The sequence below is a fragment of the Triturus cristatus genome, chromosome 2_2 (genome assembly GCF_964204655.1).
Source record: "Triturus cristatus chromosome 2_2, aTriCri1.1, whole genome shotgun sequence".
NCBI lineage: Eukaryota > Metazoa > Chordata > Amphibia > Caudata > Salamandridae > Triturus > Triturus cristatus.
In genome coordinates, this window is record NC_140582.1 from 524402132 (window position 1) to 524421691 (window position 19560).

The 19560-nt window shown below is 41.3% G+C and overlaps 1 protein-coding gene across 3 annotated transcripts in view; it reads right to left on the reverse strand.

The window, feature by feature from the left end:
- The window catches only part of LRBA (LPS responsive beige-like anchor protein), a 2426603-nt gene that overhangs the window by 85916 nt on the left and 2321127 nt on the right, over positions 1–19560 (reverse strand). For all 3 annotated transcript variants that reach the window (XM_085641653.1, XM_085641654.1, XM_085641652.1), the window contains exon 55: positions 2568–2764. In XM_085641653.1, the coding sequence (XP_085497779.1) occupies positions 2568–2764 (197 nt within the window). The remainder of the gene's footprint in view (positions 1–2567; positions 2765–19560) is intronic.

Sequence of the window (19560 nt, forward strand, 5' to 3'; positions counted from 1 at the left end):
GGTGTGGTATAAAATGGAATAGCGTACAGTGGAGTGGCATACAGTGGAATAGAGTGGAGTGGAATAGAGTGGAGTGGAATAGAGTGGAGTGGCATAGAGTGGAATGGCGTAGAGTGGAAAAGCATAGACTGGAGTGGCGTTGCGTACAATGGAGAGGCATAGAGTGGAGTGGTGTAGGGTGGGATAGTGTATAACGGAGTGGCCACAGTGGCGTGGCATATGGATGTATCTGAAATGTAGCTGCAATGTAGATTATGGTGTGCAGAATAACACAAAACAGTGAAGTGGGCTGCTTACGTTTCTCTAGATTTACCAATCAACGCAGAGCCACGCATGGTGGCCTTGTGTTTCTTCATAAATCTAAGTAAAGTATAGCATTGCCTATGAGACACCATAAGTGACGCAAGGGTGGCAAAATCCAATAATACAGCTAGGTCTTGCTTCTATTTTGGGCCATGGTATACCGTGATAACTTTGTAGTATACCGTGGTACATGGTGATGACAAACCAGTGTATAATTGGGTAATGGCTGTTTTTAGAGAATGAAAAGGAAGCCATATTGTTTTTACTACTCTATGGCTGTGTTCAGTGTTAGGGCCTTAGATATAGGTAAGTAGTAGGTGCCTACCTATAACCACTTTTGCATTAGATTTGTAGTGATGATCCTCAAACAATCCTCCTGGATTCCTATTCTCATTTGCAGTTTTTTGCGGCGAGAGTTTTCTTTGACTTGCTCCTCCATTCCAGGTGACTAGGATCCTTTGTTAATGAGGCTATATACTTTCTTCATATATTCCTAACAGTTGGTGTGAAAGCATCATCTTCACAAGAGTGTCGTCTTGAGTGCCTACTCATCTGCTCTAATTGTTCTTTGTTCCTTCTGAGCAGATGTCCGTCTCTTTGTCATATGCTGCTTTGTGAGCCTGAACTGCTCTTCTGACTGGCTACACCAGTGTCTCATCCACAGTGCCCACCTCAACAGATTCTTCTTTTCATTCTCACCTGTCACATTGGCGCTTTCATCTGACGAGCGTGGGCTTCTTACCTGGTCGTTTTCAACAAGTGAAGGCCTTACAAAGATCCTAAGTTGGTGAAGGCCATATTGTGGACTGGTCACTTGCACTTTGGCTCTTCTTTTCCACGGAGGGGTTTTCATCTTTTGCCTTCATTCTCCAATTGTAAATCACATTTTTTTACATTCCAAATAGGTTTTTGTTTTTTTCTTATAAAATGTAAATTGATTAGGAAGAGCTTTAGGCATCCAGTTGGTGGCCATGAGGATGAGAGGGGGCACATTTTTAAGTGTCTATGGTTTTGTAATTTCTTTGTTTGGAATCTTGAACTTTTTCATCACAAATGTGAATAAGCTACATTAAGAATGGTTGGTGGCAACAATATCAATGATTGTGTGGAATAAGGAGTAGCAAGCAAGTCGAAAACAGAACAAAAGTGGTGTTCACTACAGACTTTAAACATTACACTAAAGCAGGCGCTGTAAGCCAGGACTGCAGAGTGTAGTTGGCAAAGTAGCTGTTGGGAACCTTCATAAAGGAGGAGATAGTGTTTTTTAATGCAGCTTTGATGTGGATGGGAGAAAGTGGTGCCTTGATGTGGGAGCAGGTTTTTAATGGATTGTATGATTCAGGTGCTAAGCACCTGAAGAAAAGAAAACTTGAAATGTGCCTCCACCAGGCCCTTATTTCTTATCATCCACTTGGGCGTATATACAGATGTTAAATATCAAGCATGCTCGAGTTATCTTGTTTCTGAGCAATTAGATGGGCAAACCTTTTTTGAGCAGATTAGGTAATACATGTCATCTGATCAATGTAATCTGTGGATTAATTGCAAATCAGAATTAATCACAGCGCCGCGTTAGGCTCAGCATGTACTGTCTGCATTCAATCGTAGTCGATCTTTCTCTTGTAGACAAAGTTTAACCTATTCTGGGTATAAGAAGAGAAAACTATTTAATATGCCCCTTGTTAACCTGAATTACTTTATTGTAAGGAAGGCACGTCCATCCAGCTTTGATGTAGACGGAGATAATTCCTGTTAATGACTCATGCCTCCAAAACATTAGCTAACAGAGTGATTGAGAACGTGGTTCAAATACAGGCAAGCTAATGCACTTTCATCAAGATGGATGGATGCTCTGGTGATTTACCAGTGGTGAAATGATACATAGATGGATGAGTGGGCGAAGAGTTACAGGAGAGTATTCCAGAAGGATGAGTGGATGTATACATGAATTGATGAAAGCTCCATATGATGGACAAGTGAATCGATGATTTTCCAATAAATTGATACATGGATGGTTGGGAGGGTGGATGGGTGAATGGGAGAGTTTCTAGAAGAATGTATGTATGTATAAATAGATGTATGTAGTGGATGACGGAAATGTGGATGAATTACTGGGGGGATGATTCAGTGAATGATGAATGGGTTGAACGCCCTTATGTCACCAACCGCCACTGCATAGAAAACAACAGATCATTTAACAACCTAACTATACAATACTAATAAAATGTGCACAGACGTCATGGACAAGAGAAACCCATTCTTACCCTTGTATTGTCCTCTGTTTCCATTGTGGCCTGAAGCTTTCCATTAACGCTGAACACTCCGAAAAGGCCTTTCTCGTAGTAGATGACACAGTGGCCTTCTCTTGAAGCCTGGATGAGTTTTGGTCTGATGCAGTTTTCAGGGCCTTCTAAAGTTCTCAATAGATCACCATTCATAGAATGTATCAGGCATGGTCCTTCTAATAAAGACATATATTGACAATAAATTACATCAAATTAAAACGGTATCCTGCCAACAAGCTGTTACATAACCTTGATTTCAATGGTATGATTTATTTGCTCTGATTCTCCATCCGAATGAGGTTATAATTTTGAGGTGTAGTTAAGAAACATATTTTGTATTACACTCACTTCTAAAATCTGTATTTTGTGTTGCTTTTGCCCCTGACGCTCCGACCACTTATCTTTGGTCTGCTTAGGATCAAAGCAATTTCTCAACACTTGAAATGCAATTCACTCAAAAAGATAACTAGAAAAGTCAAAGATTTGCACATAGTTAGCAGTTACTTAATATTTCTCATTACATCAGAACTTCTGAGTGAGGCAAGGGTGGTGGGCACAATCCCAAAGAGTATGTAGATGGGTTGTTGTTTGAGATCAGGTATTTAGGGTGATTTTGATCAAGCAAAAAAGTAAAATAACTGATTAATATAACTTGACAAATCTTGAATATACAAGAGACTGCAAAGTAAATGATAAAAATGTATGTGAAAACGGCTTTGTGAAAAAACTGAACACAGTTGGCTATATTGTTATATTGTGTACACCCTAACTTAACATACTGGAAAAATTACAGTTCACTCTTGCAACTGCTAATACAAATCGATGTAGTTTGCGTGCATCAATGTTTTTCTCTTGATACGCCATACAAAAGCAAGGAAAATGGGATGTAATGCTTTCACATATGAATGTAATCATGAAGGCTATCAGAATGTTGTGTAGTGTCTGAAATGATTGCTAAATGGAAAAAAATGATTTTCTTTCACTTGCATCTTTTCTTGCGCCAATAGCTCTAAAATAATTTTAAAGCACTTTTTCTACAAATGGTCAGACTAACTAAGGTGCATGACATTTTATCTAATTAGAGTAAACATGCTGCGTATACTCAAACATTTTGTTTAACTAATAAACATTTACTGTTTCTATGACTTACTAACTTTGTGTGCCACTGTGACTTTAAAAATTAATATACTTGAGAGTGGCAAGAAAGTGGTGCTCTTGGGAGACTAACAGCTCTTGCTGTTCCCTGGCCTGCATTCGAAGAATTTAGCAAAAAAGGGACCTCATAGAGATCAAAAGAAAGCTAATGAGAAATGAAGAGGCTTTAGTGGTCTTCCCTGCATGGCAAAGTGACATATAAGGAACAGCAGTTCATATTCTCCCATTTGGACTCTGCAAAATCTTTTCTAGATAATCTGCCAGAAGTAAGTAGACAATGATGGGGTTGGCTGGGCCTGCGAATGTCATGCCATTGATCTCCATGGAACTCAATAAATATGGGTGTTGTTTCAAGGTGGGCTGAGGGTTCTACCGCTGGTGGAAGAGGGCTTTTCTTTTTTTTAATGAAACGTATCTTCTATCTGTTCCCTTTACTCTTTTCTGTTTCCTCCTTTTAGACTAGTTGGGGCAATATATTGGGTTTACACTTAGTTAAAGAATATTATTTGTAATATATTTGATTTAATGTGTGCCACTGTAGTGATATATGGGATTGCAAAGGTATCATGACGCTTATGTCTTTCACATGGATTTCAATGCAAATGATTAATAAACAGATTTCGACATAAATGCCTATATCGTTTAAAGATCTCTATGAAATTATCTCTTTACACATTGCAACATATTTTGATACATTTTTAAACACTACTATAATCAATGGGGACATGGTAATATTTTCATAGAGGTAGGTAACCATCAATTAAGCATACCCAGCAATAGAGTCCTATAGTTAGCAGAAAATGAAAAAAAGCACAATCAACTTAATGTGTTTTCTTCATGAAGCATTAATTCTTTGAGGCCAGAAGGTGCTTTGAGGTACTTTAGATAGCAAACTGTACTAAGCAACTCTGTTTGTTCATTCATTCACTCATTTATTTCCAATTAAAAGCTTCATTAAATAGCCCTATAAAAGTAGAAATAAAGGTGGCTATGACAAATCTCTTTCACAATTTCTTAAATTCCTATAAAAACTACTGGGTCATATAAAAAACAGAAAAAATCTCAAGCCCTAACCCTCCTCCTTTTACAATTCGCTAGAAGATACATTCAAATATTTAGATTTCATTCTAAGTTGCAGTGCATTTTGGTACACACACACTTCTTTACATTTTGAATTCTTCTCCATCCTCTCACTGTGTTCCAGTCTCTCTTGAGATCTGTACCGTACTTCCACTTTTGAAGAAACCACAAATCATACAATGTAAAATCTAAAAACAGCAGAATCGGGCATGCGGGTCATCAAATCAGAGGTGAAACTGGTGGCTTAAACAGCCATTTTTTCTAGTCTTGCTAAAGATTAGTCACAATGTAGTTATGTGTCGTACAGTTCATCTTTCTGTTTTTTTTATCCTTCATTACACTGTTCCACTACATCCCTCCTTGCAGTTGGCAAGATGATGGAATCCAATATGGCGAGACTTATGTTCCTTCCTAGAATTCAATAAAATGCTGGATGATACCAATGCAAACAGAGATATAGAAACAGTCATTATAGTGGTGGTGCTGGATTTCCAACCAGCTGCTAGTGTTGATAGTGCCAATGCTCTAATTTTATTAGATCTGTGGTGTTTGACATGGTCGACCATACCCTGCTTCCAAATGAACTGCACTAAACTGGAGGAACTGTACTGTAATGGTTACTACCTTGCCCTTTGAAAGATCTTAGAAGGGGGCACTCGACCATTTGCTTTCTCAAGTCAACATGATAGCATGTGATGTCCACAAGGGCTCTTTTGCCCACTTGCTCAGTTTATATGTTAGACCACTTGTTGTCCTTATCTGCTCAAAAGCCTTCAGATATACTCCAACGCTAATGACACTCCACTGATTTTAAGATTGAGTGGCTGCACTATGGAGGATTTTTGGCTCCAGCATTGCTTCTAAGAAGTAAAAGAATGGATGGGCCAAAACTGGTTAATAATTAAAACAGATCAAATGAGGATTTAGTAAATGCTGGGATTCCAGTCTCTAGCATGCCTTCTTACTGACACTTATTTTGCCCAATGCCCTAAACTTTGTCATTATGTAAAACGCCTAGGTCTAAAACCTTGACTGTTCACTCCAACCGGACAACCATATTGCTTCCATCACTGCTTCTTGCACATTGTAGATGGCCATTGCAACACTGTTATAGAACTGACTGGATTCAGATTTAACTATTTTAATGGTGTCTACACAAGCATCAAGTCTCATTTGATCCAAAGCCCTCAGGCTAGTCAAAGCAGCTTGCCTGCTCTTCAGTTTCGTCAGACTTTCCCAATTCTGAAATCTCTACAATGGTGACCTATAAAGACATGCACTTCTCTAAAGGTTCTTTGAATTGTTCACACCACTCCATGTATGGATTAATACCCAAATTAATTTCTCATTGCTTGATCAGCTACCACATTTCTTTGTTCCTCAAATAAGTTACTTTTACACATTCCAAAAATTCAGAAGCATCTATTCTGTGCTGCCCCATCTCTGTGTAACTCTTTGTCATCTAATGTTAGAATATTTTCTTCTTAATTCTGGTTCATTAAAGTACAAAAAATATTGCTATTTAACCAACATTTTTCTGATGCCGTGACCATCCTATGGTTTTGCTTCTGAGACTGCTACTTTGCAAAAAGACTTGATAGGTGGCAGTATGCTTTATAAAATTACATAACAAAGCAGTAGAACCAACCAGACATTTCTCCACATATCCCTCTTCCCTACTAACCTCCTCCAGCTTGCATTACCCCATATCATGTTACCCCACATGTTTACAGCGCGATCTGGAGTTGATATCACTCAGTCTGCACTCCCTGATGCGGCTAGAGGGGAATTACAGGACGCTAGTGTTCCCTGTATCCCCCACCCTCAGTTTCCATCATCTGATGCAGAAAGTCTGGATGTACATGACTCCAATAATTCCTGCAACCCTTACTCTGGACACTTTTCAGAGTAACGTACGAGCAGGTCATCAAACTTCTTTCGGCCACTAAATCCAGCTCACCATTGGACCCATGCCCTCCTAAGATAATACAGTCTGCGACTGAGTAAGTCGCCTGCCATTTTACGGAGATATTCAATCTCACCTTTAAAACTGGTATCATCTCTAAGAAATCGAAAAAGACCTCCATTCTATCACTTTTTAAAAAACAGCTAACTTGGATAAAACAGATCCAGGCAATTATCGTCCTATCGCCCGCCTGCCACTACCGGCAAAACTTCCATAAAAATATATGAACCAAGAACTGGCCACATTTATCCTTAGCAATGATATTCTGGATCCATCACAGTATGGTTTCCGAAGTGGACATAGTACCGAGCTTGCATTGATCACAGCATCACAAGAAATCAGGAGCTCTATAGATAAGGGAGGCATGGCTTCACTGATCCTTCTGGATCTTTCGGCAGCGTTTGATACGATGGATTATAGTCCCCTAATACACCGCCTCCAATAAATAGGCATAGCTGGTGCCATCCTATCCCTGTTTAAATCCTTTCTTTCGGACCGGGAAAAATTTGTGGAAATAGACAGTCTTAGCTCCCAGAGTTTCAAACTTCCATGTGGGGTCCCACAGGGCTCGTCCCCGAGCACGACCCTTTTTAATCAATATGTGGTCCCCCTGGCTAGGCTTATTTAATCCTATGGATTTGCCATGGTGTCATATGCAGATGACACCCAGATTATAGTTTCTATTTCAAATGATACCCACAGCACAGCTCAAAACTTCCACGCCTGTTTGCGACAGGTGAGCAGATGGATGTCAGAAAACTGTCTCAAGTTGAAGACAGAGCTTCTTCTTTTTAGCTGAGATTCATCTTTCTGGTCCTCGGACTGGTGGCCTACGGAATTAGCCCCCTCCCCATTCCAGCCACCAAGGCAAAAAACCTGGGAGTCATCTTTGACACTACCCTGTCCTTCTCCCATCATGTGAAAGCAATCACTTGATCTACCTGTAACACATTGAAGATTTTTAGGAAAACTTTCCCTTTCATACCACTGGACCTGCAGAAAACAGTGGTTTCGGCACTAGTCTTGTCGAGGCTGGACTACTGCAATGGCCTTCTGATTGGAATAAACAAAGCTCTCCTTGTTAAACTGCAGGTTACACAGAACTCTGCCGCCCGATTGCTCTTTGGAATGCCAAAATATTCTTCCGCCAAGCTGTCCCTCAATGCTCTACACTGGCTTCCAGTGGATAAACAGATTAATTTTATGGCACTTTGCATTGCCTTTAAGGCACTGCATAATCAGGGCTCTGCATATCTGATTGACAATTTTCGCTGGTATACTCCGACCAGAATGCTGCGGTCCTCTTCACACATGTTGGTGGAGGTCCCCAAATCACGACTTTCTAACTGGGGTGGCAAAAGTTTTTAAATATCACAGCCAGATTGTGGAATCATCTGCCATACAAACTCAAAAATTCGCCTGACCTGAAGGGAAGGGTTTGAAGACTTGGCTTTTTACTGCATAAATTCGGCTATACTTTAGACTTTAGCACTTCTCTATCTCACTGCTGGCAGGATTTTGGATGACAAGAGCCTAGACGCCTTAGGGTATTAGCTACGATATACAAATAATGAAAAAAATATATATATATCTCAATATGTGGACATAATCTGATAAAATCTTTGCACTGGAAGACCTCAGCTTCTGTAGTCTTCCACTTCAAATGTATTGTGTATTCTCAAGGTTTTCCTCCAACTCACTCAATTTAGCCACAGCCAATCCCCCCACCTGCTCTCATCAGACCAAAGGCAATTGTAAGCAAATTCTGAACAAACCCACTGGAGTTTCTACTTTGTCTTCTGGATTGACTAGACAAGCTTTTACCAGGACCCTAGTTACCATCTCTCCTGCCACAGATGTCAGACAAGCAATATAAGCAACACTCAGGGCAACAACTAGAATATCTTCTGCATGATTCACTTGGTGATAAACTAAAATGTAACCAACCGAGGCACATGAAATTGCTTTTACTCTCCATGAATACCTCAGTAAAAGCACTTAGAGGCTACACCTGTCTTAAACATTACTCTGTCTTCCAACTTACACAGAGTAACCGCCTGAACAACAACAAAAAGTGGTCAAATGGCACCTAGCTAACTAAGGAAGCTAACCTGGGGTCTCCAATAAAAACATCAAACCACCTGGACATGAGCTAAAACATAACCTAATTATGATCCGCTAATCTAAACCAAAAGAAAAAGCTACATAACTTTGGTGACAATCTTTCTGGACGATAGACTACCTACCTAGCCGCAACCTCCTTACTTCATGAATCTCCTCAAGTTCCCACTAATGATCTGAAAAATTTGCAACAGCTCTGCTGCGCAGGTAGGTGGCGTCATAGCTCAAAGTACACTATGACACCTTCCCTTCAAAGGACATCACAGTCCTATATGGTGCCAGCCGCCACTTCAATATCAGTTCTTGCTCGTTTCCCCTCATACTCTTAGAGGCAGAAATGAGTTTGCAAACGTAAAGAAATACAGGGCACAAAACCAACTTAGTACCATACTCACAGCATAATAGCCACTCTGCAAACCGGGGAGTCTGGTGAGTCGGTGCAGAATCTACAGGCAGAATATCCACCAGAAAGACTGCTACTGAAAGGTAAGTGACATTTTTTTCTGTCGGCTACTTTTATTTGCAGATTCCTTACCTCTTGAACAGAGTATGAGGAAAGAAATAGCCCAGGGGTCCACCATCCAACCATGGGCACTGGCAGAGAGGCAGTGCATCCATAAAGACAACAAGAATTATGACAGATTTGTAGAGCCCCGAAACAGCAACCTCCGTAATTCCAGGCATAAGCCAATCCTGAGGGACATGCCCATTAAACGCCCCCATGCGCTAACAACCATAACAGAGAAATGCAAAGGAGGAAATAGTAAGACATCTAAACAGTAGCACCCAATTGTGCAGAACCAACAACTCCAGCTAATAATAAATGGGCATCAAAAACAAAAGCCACCCAAAGAGAAGGAAAAGAGTCCCATTCCAGTGACCAATCCTCCTGACAAAGGAGGAGGCAATGGCAAAATAAATCTAAATATAATCACTCCAGATACGAACATAACACCAGAAGGGCACCTTGATGTATTAAGAGAAGACAGCAACCATCTGACAAAGAACAGCATGCTAGCCATCAAAGGACAAAGGGAAACAAACACCAACCTAAAGAAAAAATAGAAAATTACATCAGTAGAAGGAAAAGTGATGGTCACAATGGAAGTCGCATACAGCAAAAATAAACAAGGTACTAGAAAGTGAATCATCCAGTGGTAGTGCTAGAGAGATCACTACATGTCCACAAAGCATGTAAACCAGCACAATCACATGAAGCTAGACCAAGATAGGCACACCCATGAAAGGCATCCACTGACTTGTATAAATGGCTAATGGAAGATGCACTAGAGACCAAATAAAGAGGAGAAACAGCCAAAACTACAGAAATGATCACCAGACGCCAGGTAATATAACATGGGAAGAGTGTGACCACTATGGGCAGTAAGGGACAGCCATGTGAACCAGCAAAAATAGAACACAGGGGGCGTCTGATGTGAAACTATCCCCGTGATGACTGCAGTGCCCAAGCAGCAAAACGTTGCTCCCACTACAGAGTGAAAGGCAATAGCATACCGAAAGAAAGGGGGGAAAAAGAACCAGCTTACATGGACACCTTATTCATAACCTAAGAATCCACCTAACTCAGAAGAGGAACAGCTTGACTTTTAAGTCCCAACAAACCACACCTCTACACATATGATTGCCAGATATCATGCATGAAAGAGAAACTGTTTGAGGCAATGGTACGAAGCTAAGACTGCATACGACTGCTGGAGCAGATGTCAGTCTGTTTCAAACATATCTAATGGGTTACATCTGCATCACATTTAAAGACAGCAAGGCTTGTGATAACTAAGGGCCATGTTGGAGGATCGCCTTCAAATTAGTTATGACCTCTGTCATGGGTAGTGAAAAATTCAAGACAACTACTGCCTTGTATGTAGTTTTACTAAACAAGAAAATGTCCTCCAAAGGAAAACTTGGGGCCCATTCCAGACTCAGTCGACCATCCACGTGCATGAAAATATACTCCTCATGACTTCAAAAAGGGAAGGTACAAAACACTTGCTCTATGTCATCTGTGTCCTAACACACCTTCCTCAACACCATAATGGACCTGGGACAACGGGGTCGAGCTCGTAAGAAATGAGGGAATGAAACCTTGAAAAACGACCTACTTTGACTGACAGAACATCTGAAACCCAGAAGACCAGATGAGGGCCTTACGCCAGGCGCTGCACCATCATCAGAGTTGATGACGAAAAAATTGTCAAAGCCTTCAGCCGCAAAGGGAACCATGTGGCTGAGAAGGTGGTGATTAACTGTTTGCACCCAACCAGCACTGAAGTAAAGGCCACCAGCAGAGGAGCATGTGAACAACACAGAGACTTATTTGGGCCTGAAGGTGCACCAGACCGCGTTGGAGGGGGGCAGAGCCTAGACAGCAAAGTCTTGGTAAAAGCTGAATCAGGAACAAGTTTGGCAGCAGAAAGTACCTTCGCACTGGTGCTAGGCCTCTCACAACCAGGTGGGAGTGGAGTCTAAAGACTATGTTGAAGTCAAAGTCAAGGGGCTAACCTGAACAGAAGACATGCCTTGAGGTAGAGAGCAACATTGAAAGGGAAGAACACTTCGCAATCAGATCAGTGTAAAGAGGTTGAGTGAGGGCAACCCAAACAAAGAGGATACGTCACTGAAAGTACTTTGGCAGTTGGATCCACAATGAGATCTGGACTGACCGCACTCTTACTGGCCTACATGGTCCATTTGCAGGTACACCTTCACCCACTGAGTCTGCAGAGGAAAAGACCAAACCAAACAGGGTCCGAGGTGACTCAGAACTCACACTCGCTTCAAGTAAAGGTGCAAGAATGGTGAGAGACCAACAAGAGCATGAAAAAACAAAGCCAGGATGCACAGCACTGCAAAATCTTTTAAAACAGAAGAAAACGTCAGACATGGGCATATCAAATGCGAGTCAAATGGTGCAGACAAGAGAGACCTGATGTCAGAGTGCCAGTCCACACTGTCAGATTGAATTTAGAGCCATAGTGCCATCCGCTGACATGGAAGAGCTAATGCTGATTTTCTGGATCTACTGGCATTTGAAGGAGATTCATGATGTGCGGAATCTGCAGTTATAAGTATTCAGCAAAAATGTGATACCTATAGCGATATCGAGCAGAGAAATCAACTTAAGACTTGCCCGCTGGCATTTAGAAAAGGCACCAAAAAACATCAGTGTACTGCTATATGCACTCATATGTATAGTGAGACTGTGGTGACCTTTGACAAGGTGTTTTAACTTACTTCATTTTAAATTTACAACATCGTTGATGTGCTTTTGCATTTTGATTTCATTTTGTGTCTCTTTGCAGCTTCAGAGTTGGATTGTTTACTTTCTTTTTAGCATAGAGCAAATCAGCCTTGCTGGAACAGACTGCATGGGATGGGAGTTTGAAAGCATGAGAGAGAAATGTGCGGAATGTACTTCTCTGTCTCAGAGTCAAAACACGGAGGTTCGGCCGGCTTCCGCCTTGACTTTGGAACAGTCAGCTTTAGTTTTGCAATAGATGAAGGGAGGGGGAGTTTCTAGAAGGCTCTCTCTATGTTAGTAAAGGTATTAAAGATGGGAAGTTTTGGCGGTCATACTGAAGCTTACTCGTGAGATGGACACATTGTCTCGAGAAAGTGTTGCTGTTCCAGTGAGACTTCTGGGTGAATGACTGAAAGGGCTTCCGAGTCGAGCTGACCAGAATGATGGACTCAAAGGGGATGTGCGAGTTTCATTGCTCTGTGATGTTTTCATGCTGTGCTCTTTGTAGTTGAGTCTCATTTGATAGTGTTTATTTCTGGCAGTTGACAGTGCTTGTTTCTTGCATTGGACGTCCATTACTATTTAATTTGCTCTCTTGCATTTGATTTATGAGTATTCCACTATTATTATCTGTTTATGTTTTGCTCTCTTGCATTTCACTTGTGAATGTTCCATTATTATACTTGTGAGTGTTTTATTACTTACTTGTACACATGTATATTATACATTTGCATGTTGTTTTACCAGTTTCATTTGACATCTGGGAAAGTCTTTCTGTTGGAGTGTATTACATTAATAAAACCCCAAGCTTTATTTTGAAACTGTCTTTTGATGTGCCTCATTTTATGAGTGCTGAGCCTCCTTTCCAGGTGCTTTCTTCTTGTTTTACTGAGTGTCTCTCCATGGGAATGTTGAATTCGTTTTATTTGGGAGCGTAAAGCAAGACTATCAGATAAAACAAACAAATAATTCTAGCCTGAATGCAATGCCAGCCAATGCAAATAAAAGTCTGGTGATCAAAGTTTAGAGATTCAAAGTTGGGTGTAATAGGTACTTCCTCTACTCGAAAAGCAATCATTATTACTACTTTACAATCCAGGTATTACACCCTTGCCAGGCAATACAACAGTCATTTACATTGCATATTAATCAATGCCAGAACATCCAGTGAGAACACCAAGCTAAAAGCTGTTATTTGACCTCAACCTGGATTCTCACTTCATCACAGAATCCTAGCTAAGTGATGATGCTTCTCTGATACTTGAAGTCATTCCATGATGGAAACCGAACCCTCCACAGAAATTTACCAAATAAGAAAGGTAGAGGGATAGAAATGACTCACAACACCCTACCAAACTCCACCCTTAAAGACGACACAGACTGAGTGAGAATCCTTACTGGACTGGTTCTCGCTGGTGTTGACTTTCTCCACCTCCTTTGGAATCATTATTGATCTCCCACACACTACCAACTTTCTTAGAATCTCTTTTGGACTCCGCTTTGAACAGAATAATGGACCATCCAAATCTCTACACCATAGGGGAGCTCAACAGATGGCCCAGCATAATGGCACTACACCAGACCTTCTGCCTACTATCTTAAAGCATTTCACATTTTGATCAGATGGTTCTTGTAACTCCCTACATTGTAAGGTAGACTCGTTGTCCCAAAAGATTTTTTGAACAACTAAGATTACAAGCCCACTATAAGAAGCAATCATTCATTTAAATCTCTACCTCCCCATGACCATCCAATCATAATCGGAGCTCACTACAAACCTTATTGTTTGAATAATCTCACCTTTAACTCCTTTTGTAGCAAAGCTCAATGCTTTCCTAACAATGAACACAGCAATATCTATAAAACAGCTGCAGAAATAGTTGACGGGGGCTTTTGACAAAGTAGGCCCTCTAAAACGAGCATGGTTTTAACAGCACACATTCAGAAGGCACAAAGATTTAACTTAAACGTAAAACTTTGAAAAACCAGTTCCCTTGAAAATAAAATGAAAGAAAACGTAGAGCTTCAATGACAGAAAGTGGCTTCACATGAAGTACAGAACGTACAAGGGATCTTGGAAGAAAACAGGAGAATGAAATACTCTAAAGGCATATGAGATGGTAGATGCTAAAACAATAGCGCTCCAGTGCCTGTACTTCAACAAGAGTAAAACACTTTGTCAAATAGTCAAAAAGCCAATAACATTAAATCTCACTTTCTAAATAAAAAGCCCTTCCACTGCCAACCATGCCAAATCGCACTACACACAATGCCACAACTTAAAACTCTCCTCCTTCAATCTGCTGACAGACAATGCAAACTAAGTGCCTAATCAAAGGTATAATCATGGCAGGCTTAGCAGCATGGCATGACCCTCAAGCCATTTTCAAAGCCACCTTACTAGAGCCATCATCAAATCCTCTCTATCAACTGGGGAATTAACAAGTGACCTGTAAAATGTCTTCCATCAAGTCGATTCTTAAGAAGAAAAGACTGGACCTGGCAATTTTCAAATGCTGGGACAGAAATATTCCCTTCATGGTAAATGGTAGTGTAGCCCTTCTATAAGTGACATGAGTTAATGCGATACTGGTATCCTGAAATTTTATTCCAAGGACTGTTTATGAGGATTTAGAAATCTAGAATTGATCTATCAATTAAAAATTTAAAAATCATGGAGAGCAACTCTGGATCTGAGTCAAAGGGCTTGGATAAAAGAAAACAGACACCAGTACACCGGGTGTGGAGTTATACGGCTCTAGTGATGTCACACCTGTACCATTTCCAGCCCCAAATATGGAGAAGGAAAGCTCTGAAAAGTTTCCAGCGCCAGTATGGTGCTTGAGGATATTAAAAAAGTGAGGAATTAGCAGGTAGATAGAAATATGCATCATACGTATACACTTTGCAGTAGCACGATGGCTATGGTTGAATGTGCACCCATACACATTATGTTATATCCTCGTGGTCTCTGGAGATGGGACCATCATCAACAGCACCTACTGAGGTACGAAAACATTGGCGTGGTAATGGATTTAAGACCTCTTCCTTAAAACCCCAATCAATAAAGCGATGAGAGACCCATTTAAAACTGTGAAAATATGTTGGCTTATAATTCCTTACTTCGCCTTCTCCCACAGGATACAGATATCCTTAGCATTAGTAATACAATGCCTAGTTTACAGCAATGGTCACTACTTTCGACTCTCAAGAAAGCAAACAAGCAAACTACAAACACACCAGTACACTGCAATCAGACCACGCTTAACCCTTAGCATACAGCATAATGTTACTCTGGCACTGATGTTTCTGCCTCAGTTACCAGTCACAAACAAGACATCCTTCAAAGCCCTCCTCAATGCACACTGGGTGGTCTGTGGGAAGGGACTAATCATTCTACTTTCCAAACTTATTATTTACAGTCTAAGGAGAATCCACAGATCCACAGTGGTTCCACACCTCATAATTCCCCCTTTTCAAACAAGCAGCATAGGTCCTGAGTAGGTAAGTGCATGCAGTGGATTGTATTCCCAAAGAAAACATACACCATCAACAACCATTTCGAATTCAGTAAAGCATTAAAGAACTGACTCATAATTTCACGTGCAAGATATTCCTGAACATGCCACTGTACCTAGTATGGAGTACAATCTCTATGACTCATGCACAACACCAAACCTCAAAGCTAATACATGGCGCTGTGACCAACATCTATCTCCCATCCATGCATTACATGACTGAGCTAATAACGCCTCAACAAATTGTAAAGGACTATGTGGCTTTAATAAAAGAAATGCTACAATAAAATACATCTCCCAGCACTCATCTCCCTCCAGGTTCTCCCAGTAATATTGAATTATTCGAGAGGCAATACTGAGATGATCAGCCACCAAGTAACAAGCATATCATGAGTCCGAAGCATTCAGACAAAGTGACACCTCGATACAAATATCACATATCAGTGAGTTATGTATTCTTAGGAGAAAAAAGAGGCACAATACAGGAAAGAAGTTACATGCAAGTTGGTATGATAAAAAAGCACTCAAAAACAGAAGAGCTGAGAAGAAAAAAGGGGTGCCCTCTGCTCCATCAGAGCAACACAAAATATACCCCTATTTTACACATAATGCTTAGATAGCTACTACATCAATGCCAGCTGTCCACTCCAGCTTACAGCAAAACTATTGACCTATCAATATTTTGTTAAAGAAAAGGTAAAAAATCTTCAATCACAATTTAGAAAGCAACAAGTGCGATGCAAAGGACTAGGAGGCACCTCACGTTAGCAATCAACAAATGTCTGTTGGTCAGCATATCCAACTAACAGGGCTTCTCATCCCTGGCGTATTCCTGCGCTTGCAAAGAAATGTGGCTAGCAGTTATTTTATATGTGTTCCAGCACATATCCATACTGCTGGTCATGGTAGGTCTGCTGAGTTAACATCTTAATCTTGACTGATTCACGAATAAATTTATCCAAAGGAGTGTTTTAATTATTTTATTTTACAGCCCTCTGCACATGATTAAATCCGCAAAGTACATGATCTGACCTGTATGTTACGAACAGCCAACATGTTTTATTGCCCAGAGATTTTAGGGCAATTTCTTCAGGGCTGGAGGACCAAGAATTTACGTATTCACTTACTGCATCATAAGTTCACCAAGTGAATGCCTACCAGCGGACAATTGTGTTCTTCGCTCAGTGTAGTTGTACTATATCTTGAGCACCTGCGGTGTCAGTGGTCCTTTCATTGAGTTGAACCCATAGCTGGTATATACAGTAGGACTACACTGGGCAACGAGGAGGACACTAAGCGGGTCTGAGGTGGAAGGCTGTGGTTCAGCAGAAGCCAAGAGCGGCCTCAGTCAAGGCTGTAGTAGAGCCGACTAAAACCCAGAGAGCACAACGGGTACCCCACCCTCCAGCGTTGATGGAGTCTGCATTGATGTTCCAGGAACCGGCAGAGAGGGCCCAGTAACTGTTTCAGAAGGTCCAACTGGCTCAGAGGGGAAACCTACCGGCATAGAGAGCCCAGTGACTGTTTCAGAGGACCCAACTGGCTCAGAGGGGAAACCTACCTGTGGTGTCCTAGATGGAGGGCCTCTCAGCTTCTGAGATGCGCCAGAAGGAGTTAGAAAGGATTCAAACAGGCAGAGAATGCCCTCAAACAACTCATGGATCTGTCTCAGTGTTGCAGACGGTGCCAGAAACTCTAGTGGTGCTGGGAAAAGTTTCAGGATGGGTTCCGACGTCTGCGTACTTTGGGAGCATGATTGAAAGGCATTAAAACACCATTGTGCAATCTCAGGTGTGCAAGAGTGGCAGGAAGGAGCTGAGTCCTGCTTGGATTTAAAAAAAATGTTTTTCTTTGACTTACCTTAAGATTTAGAGCGCTTTGGCGAGTGATCGCGGGATCGATTTGTGCAACATCAAAGCCAGGAATGATATTGAGACTGGCCCTTAGACCTGGACCGATCACGACGTGGAGTCCTCCGATGCTTGGTGATGTATACCTTTGCCTCGCGGTTTCATATGCATCGGGTCCCTTGACGTACAATTATTGTAGGCCTTAAAGTTGTGACTCGGCTCCAGGCACCACGGGCAAACTTGATGAGGATCTGTGACAGACATTTGTTTGCAACAGTCCTTACAGAGTTTGAATCCAGTTGTCTTGGGAGGAGACATGTTCCTTGCTCACAGTAAAAATTAGGTAGAAAAGCGGTCTTAAAGAGAGGAGAGGAAGCTCCGGATCCACATCTGATGGCGTAGAAAGAATGGAAGTGATGTCAGAGCAGAAGAGTGACGCCTATATGGGTCCGCATGTGATTTCTGGTGTGGAACGGCATCAGTGTGGAGCTGGTTAGCACCACTTCCTGGCATGCAGAGGTATTGCTTTAAAAGTTTCTGGATCCAGTCTGATGCCTAGGGAATATTCAAAAGGTGAAGAATCTGTGCTTAGAAGTCTCTAGCAGAAAGAAGACTTACATGAGTATTATTAAGCAGTAACTGCGGAACAGCGTCTGTGGGTTACCCAGTCAAAGTGTGGGTCGAACATAATGAAAAGAGGTTCTTATTCTCCCAGACAGAGCTTTTCTATTGAGTTTGGGGTCAAATTCAGGCTGACTCTTTCTGGCAGTTCGGGCTGGACTGTTCCCATGAGGCACAGGGTCAAGACTGATTTGCATAAATCCAGGTCTAAACTGGGGTGGCATGGGGAGCAAAAGAATGATGGATTTAACCCAGATCTCTTGACTGGGGGTGAATGTTTTGATTTGTTCTGCATTCCGTCCATCAATTGTGTGTCTTTTGCTTTCTCACCCTAAGTGTGCCAGGTATGCTCAGACGTGAGTCCTGGTCTCACTGTGCCACTGGAATCAAGCTATCCTGGATGAAGAGGGGTGAAACCCCGAAACCGGTCCTAGGATGCTTGTTTGCGGTCCAGGGAGGACCTGGCTTGGCAGTTCGGGCTGGACTGTTCCCATGAGGCACAGGGTCAAGACTGATTTGCATATAGCCAGGTCTAAACTGGGGTGGCATGGTGAGCAAAAGAATGATGGATTTAACCCAGATCTCTTGACTGGGGGTGAATGTTTTGATTTGTTCTGCATTCCGTCCATCAATTGTATGTCTTTTGCTGACTCTTTCAAATACAGCATGGCGATTCCCAGAGGTTGGAGGGTTGGTTCTTGCGCACACACCAGGGTGATGACTTGGTGTATCAGTTCAAGGACATTTTCCTCGAAGGGGAGGGTTGGGTTTCTAAAATGTGTTATTTTTGGGATATTCATTTTGTCTATCACTTTCCTGTTCATACTTCTGAAGAACTAAGATATCAAAGAGGTGACCATTGCGGTGAATGCAAATATATTTTTGCTGGGTTACCTGTATTCCAATCTAAATATGATTGATGTTTTGGGCTTTACATCTGTGCCGAGATGTACCATATTCTCACTTAGTTTGACATATGTTCATAAATAAATGTATGCTTAAATTTAGGTAACTCATTCTCCTTTACACAAATAGCACAATATCCAATACAGAAATTATAATGGAGAAGTCTCTCAGTAGGAACTAAATGTTTTGAAGCCTTGCTGGATTATCAGCAAGTAGCATTCTTTCACTGGCTCACTGAGCTGTTTCTGCAATGTTCTCTTGATTCTGGTAGCATGCTGGTCTCAAGGGGACTGAATGTATGGCATTACCACGCATGGTTTTACTACGCACGTCTTTACATCACAGTATTTACCATGCGTAACAATAGGATGCATTTACAATTTCATACATTATACATACAATTCCTACGTAAACAATTAGCACGCACACTGTCACCACATATATGATTGCATCAGATATTTAATAATATTACGTTTAAGAGTTATTAGTTTGAAAT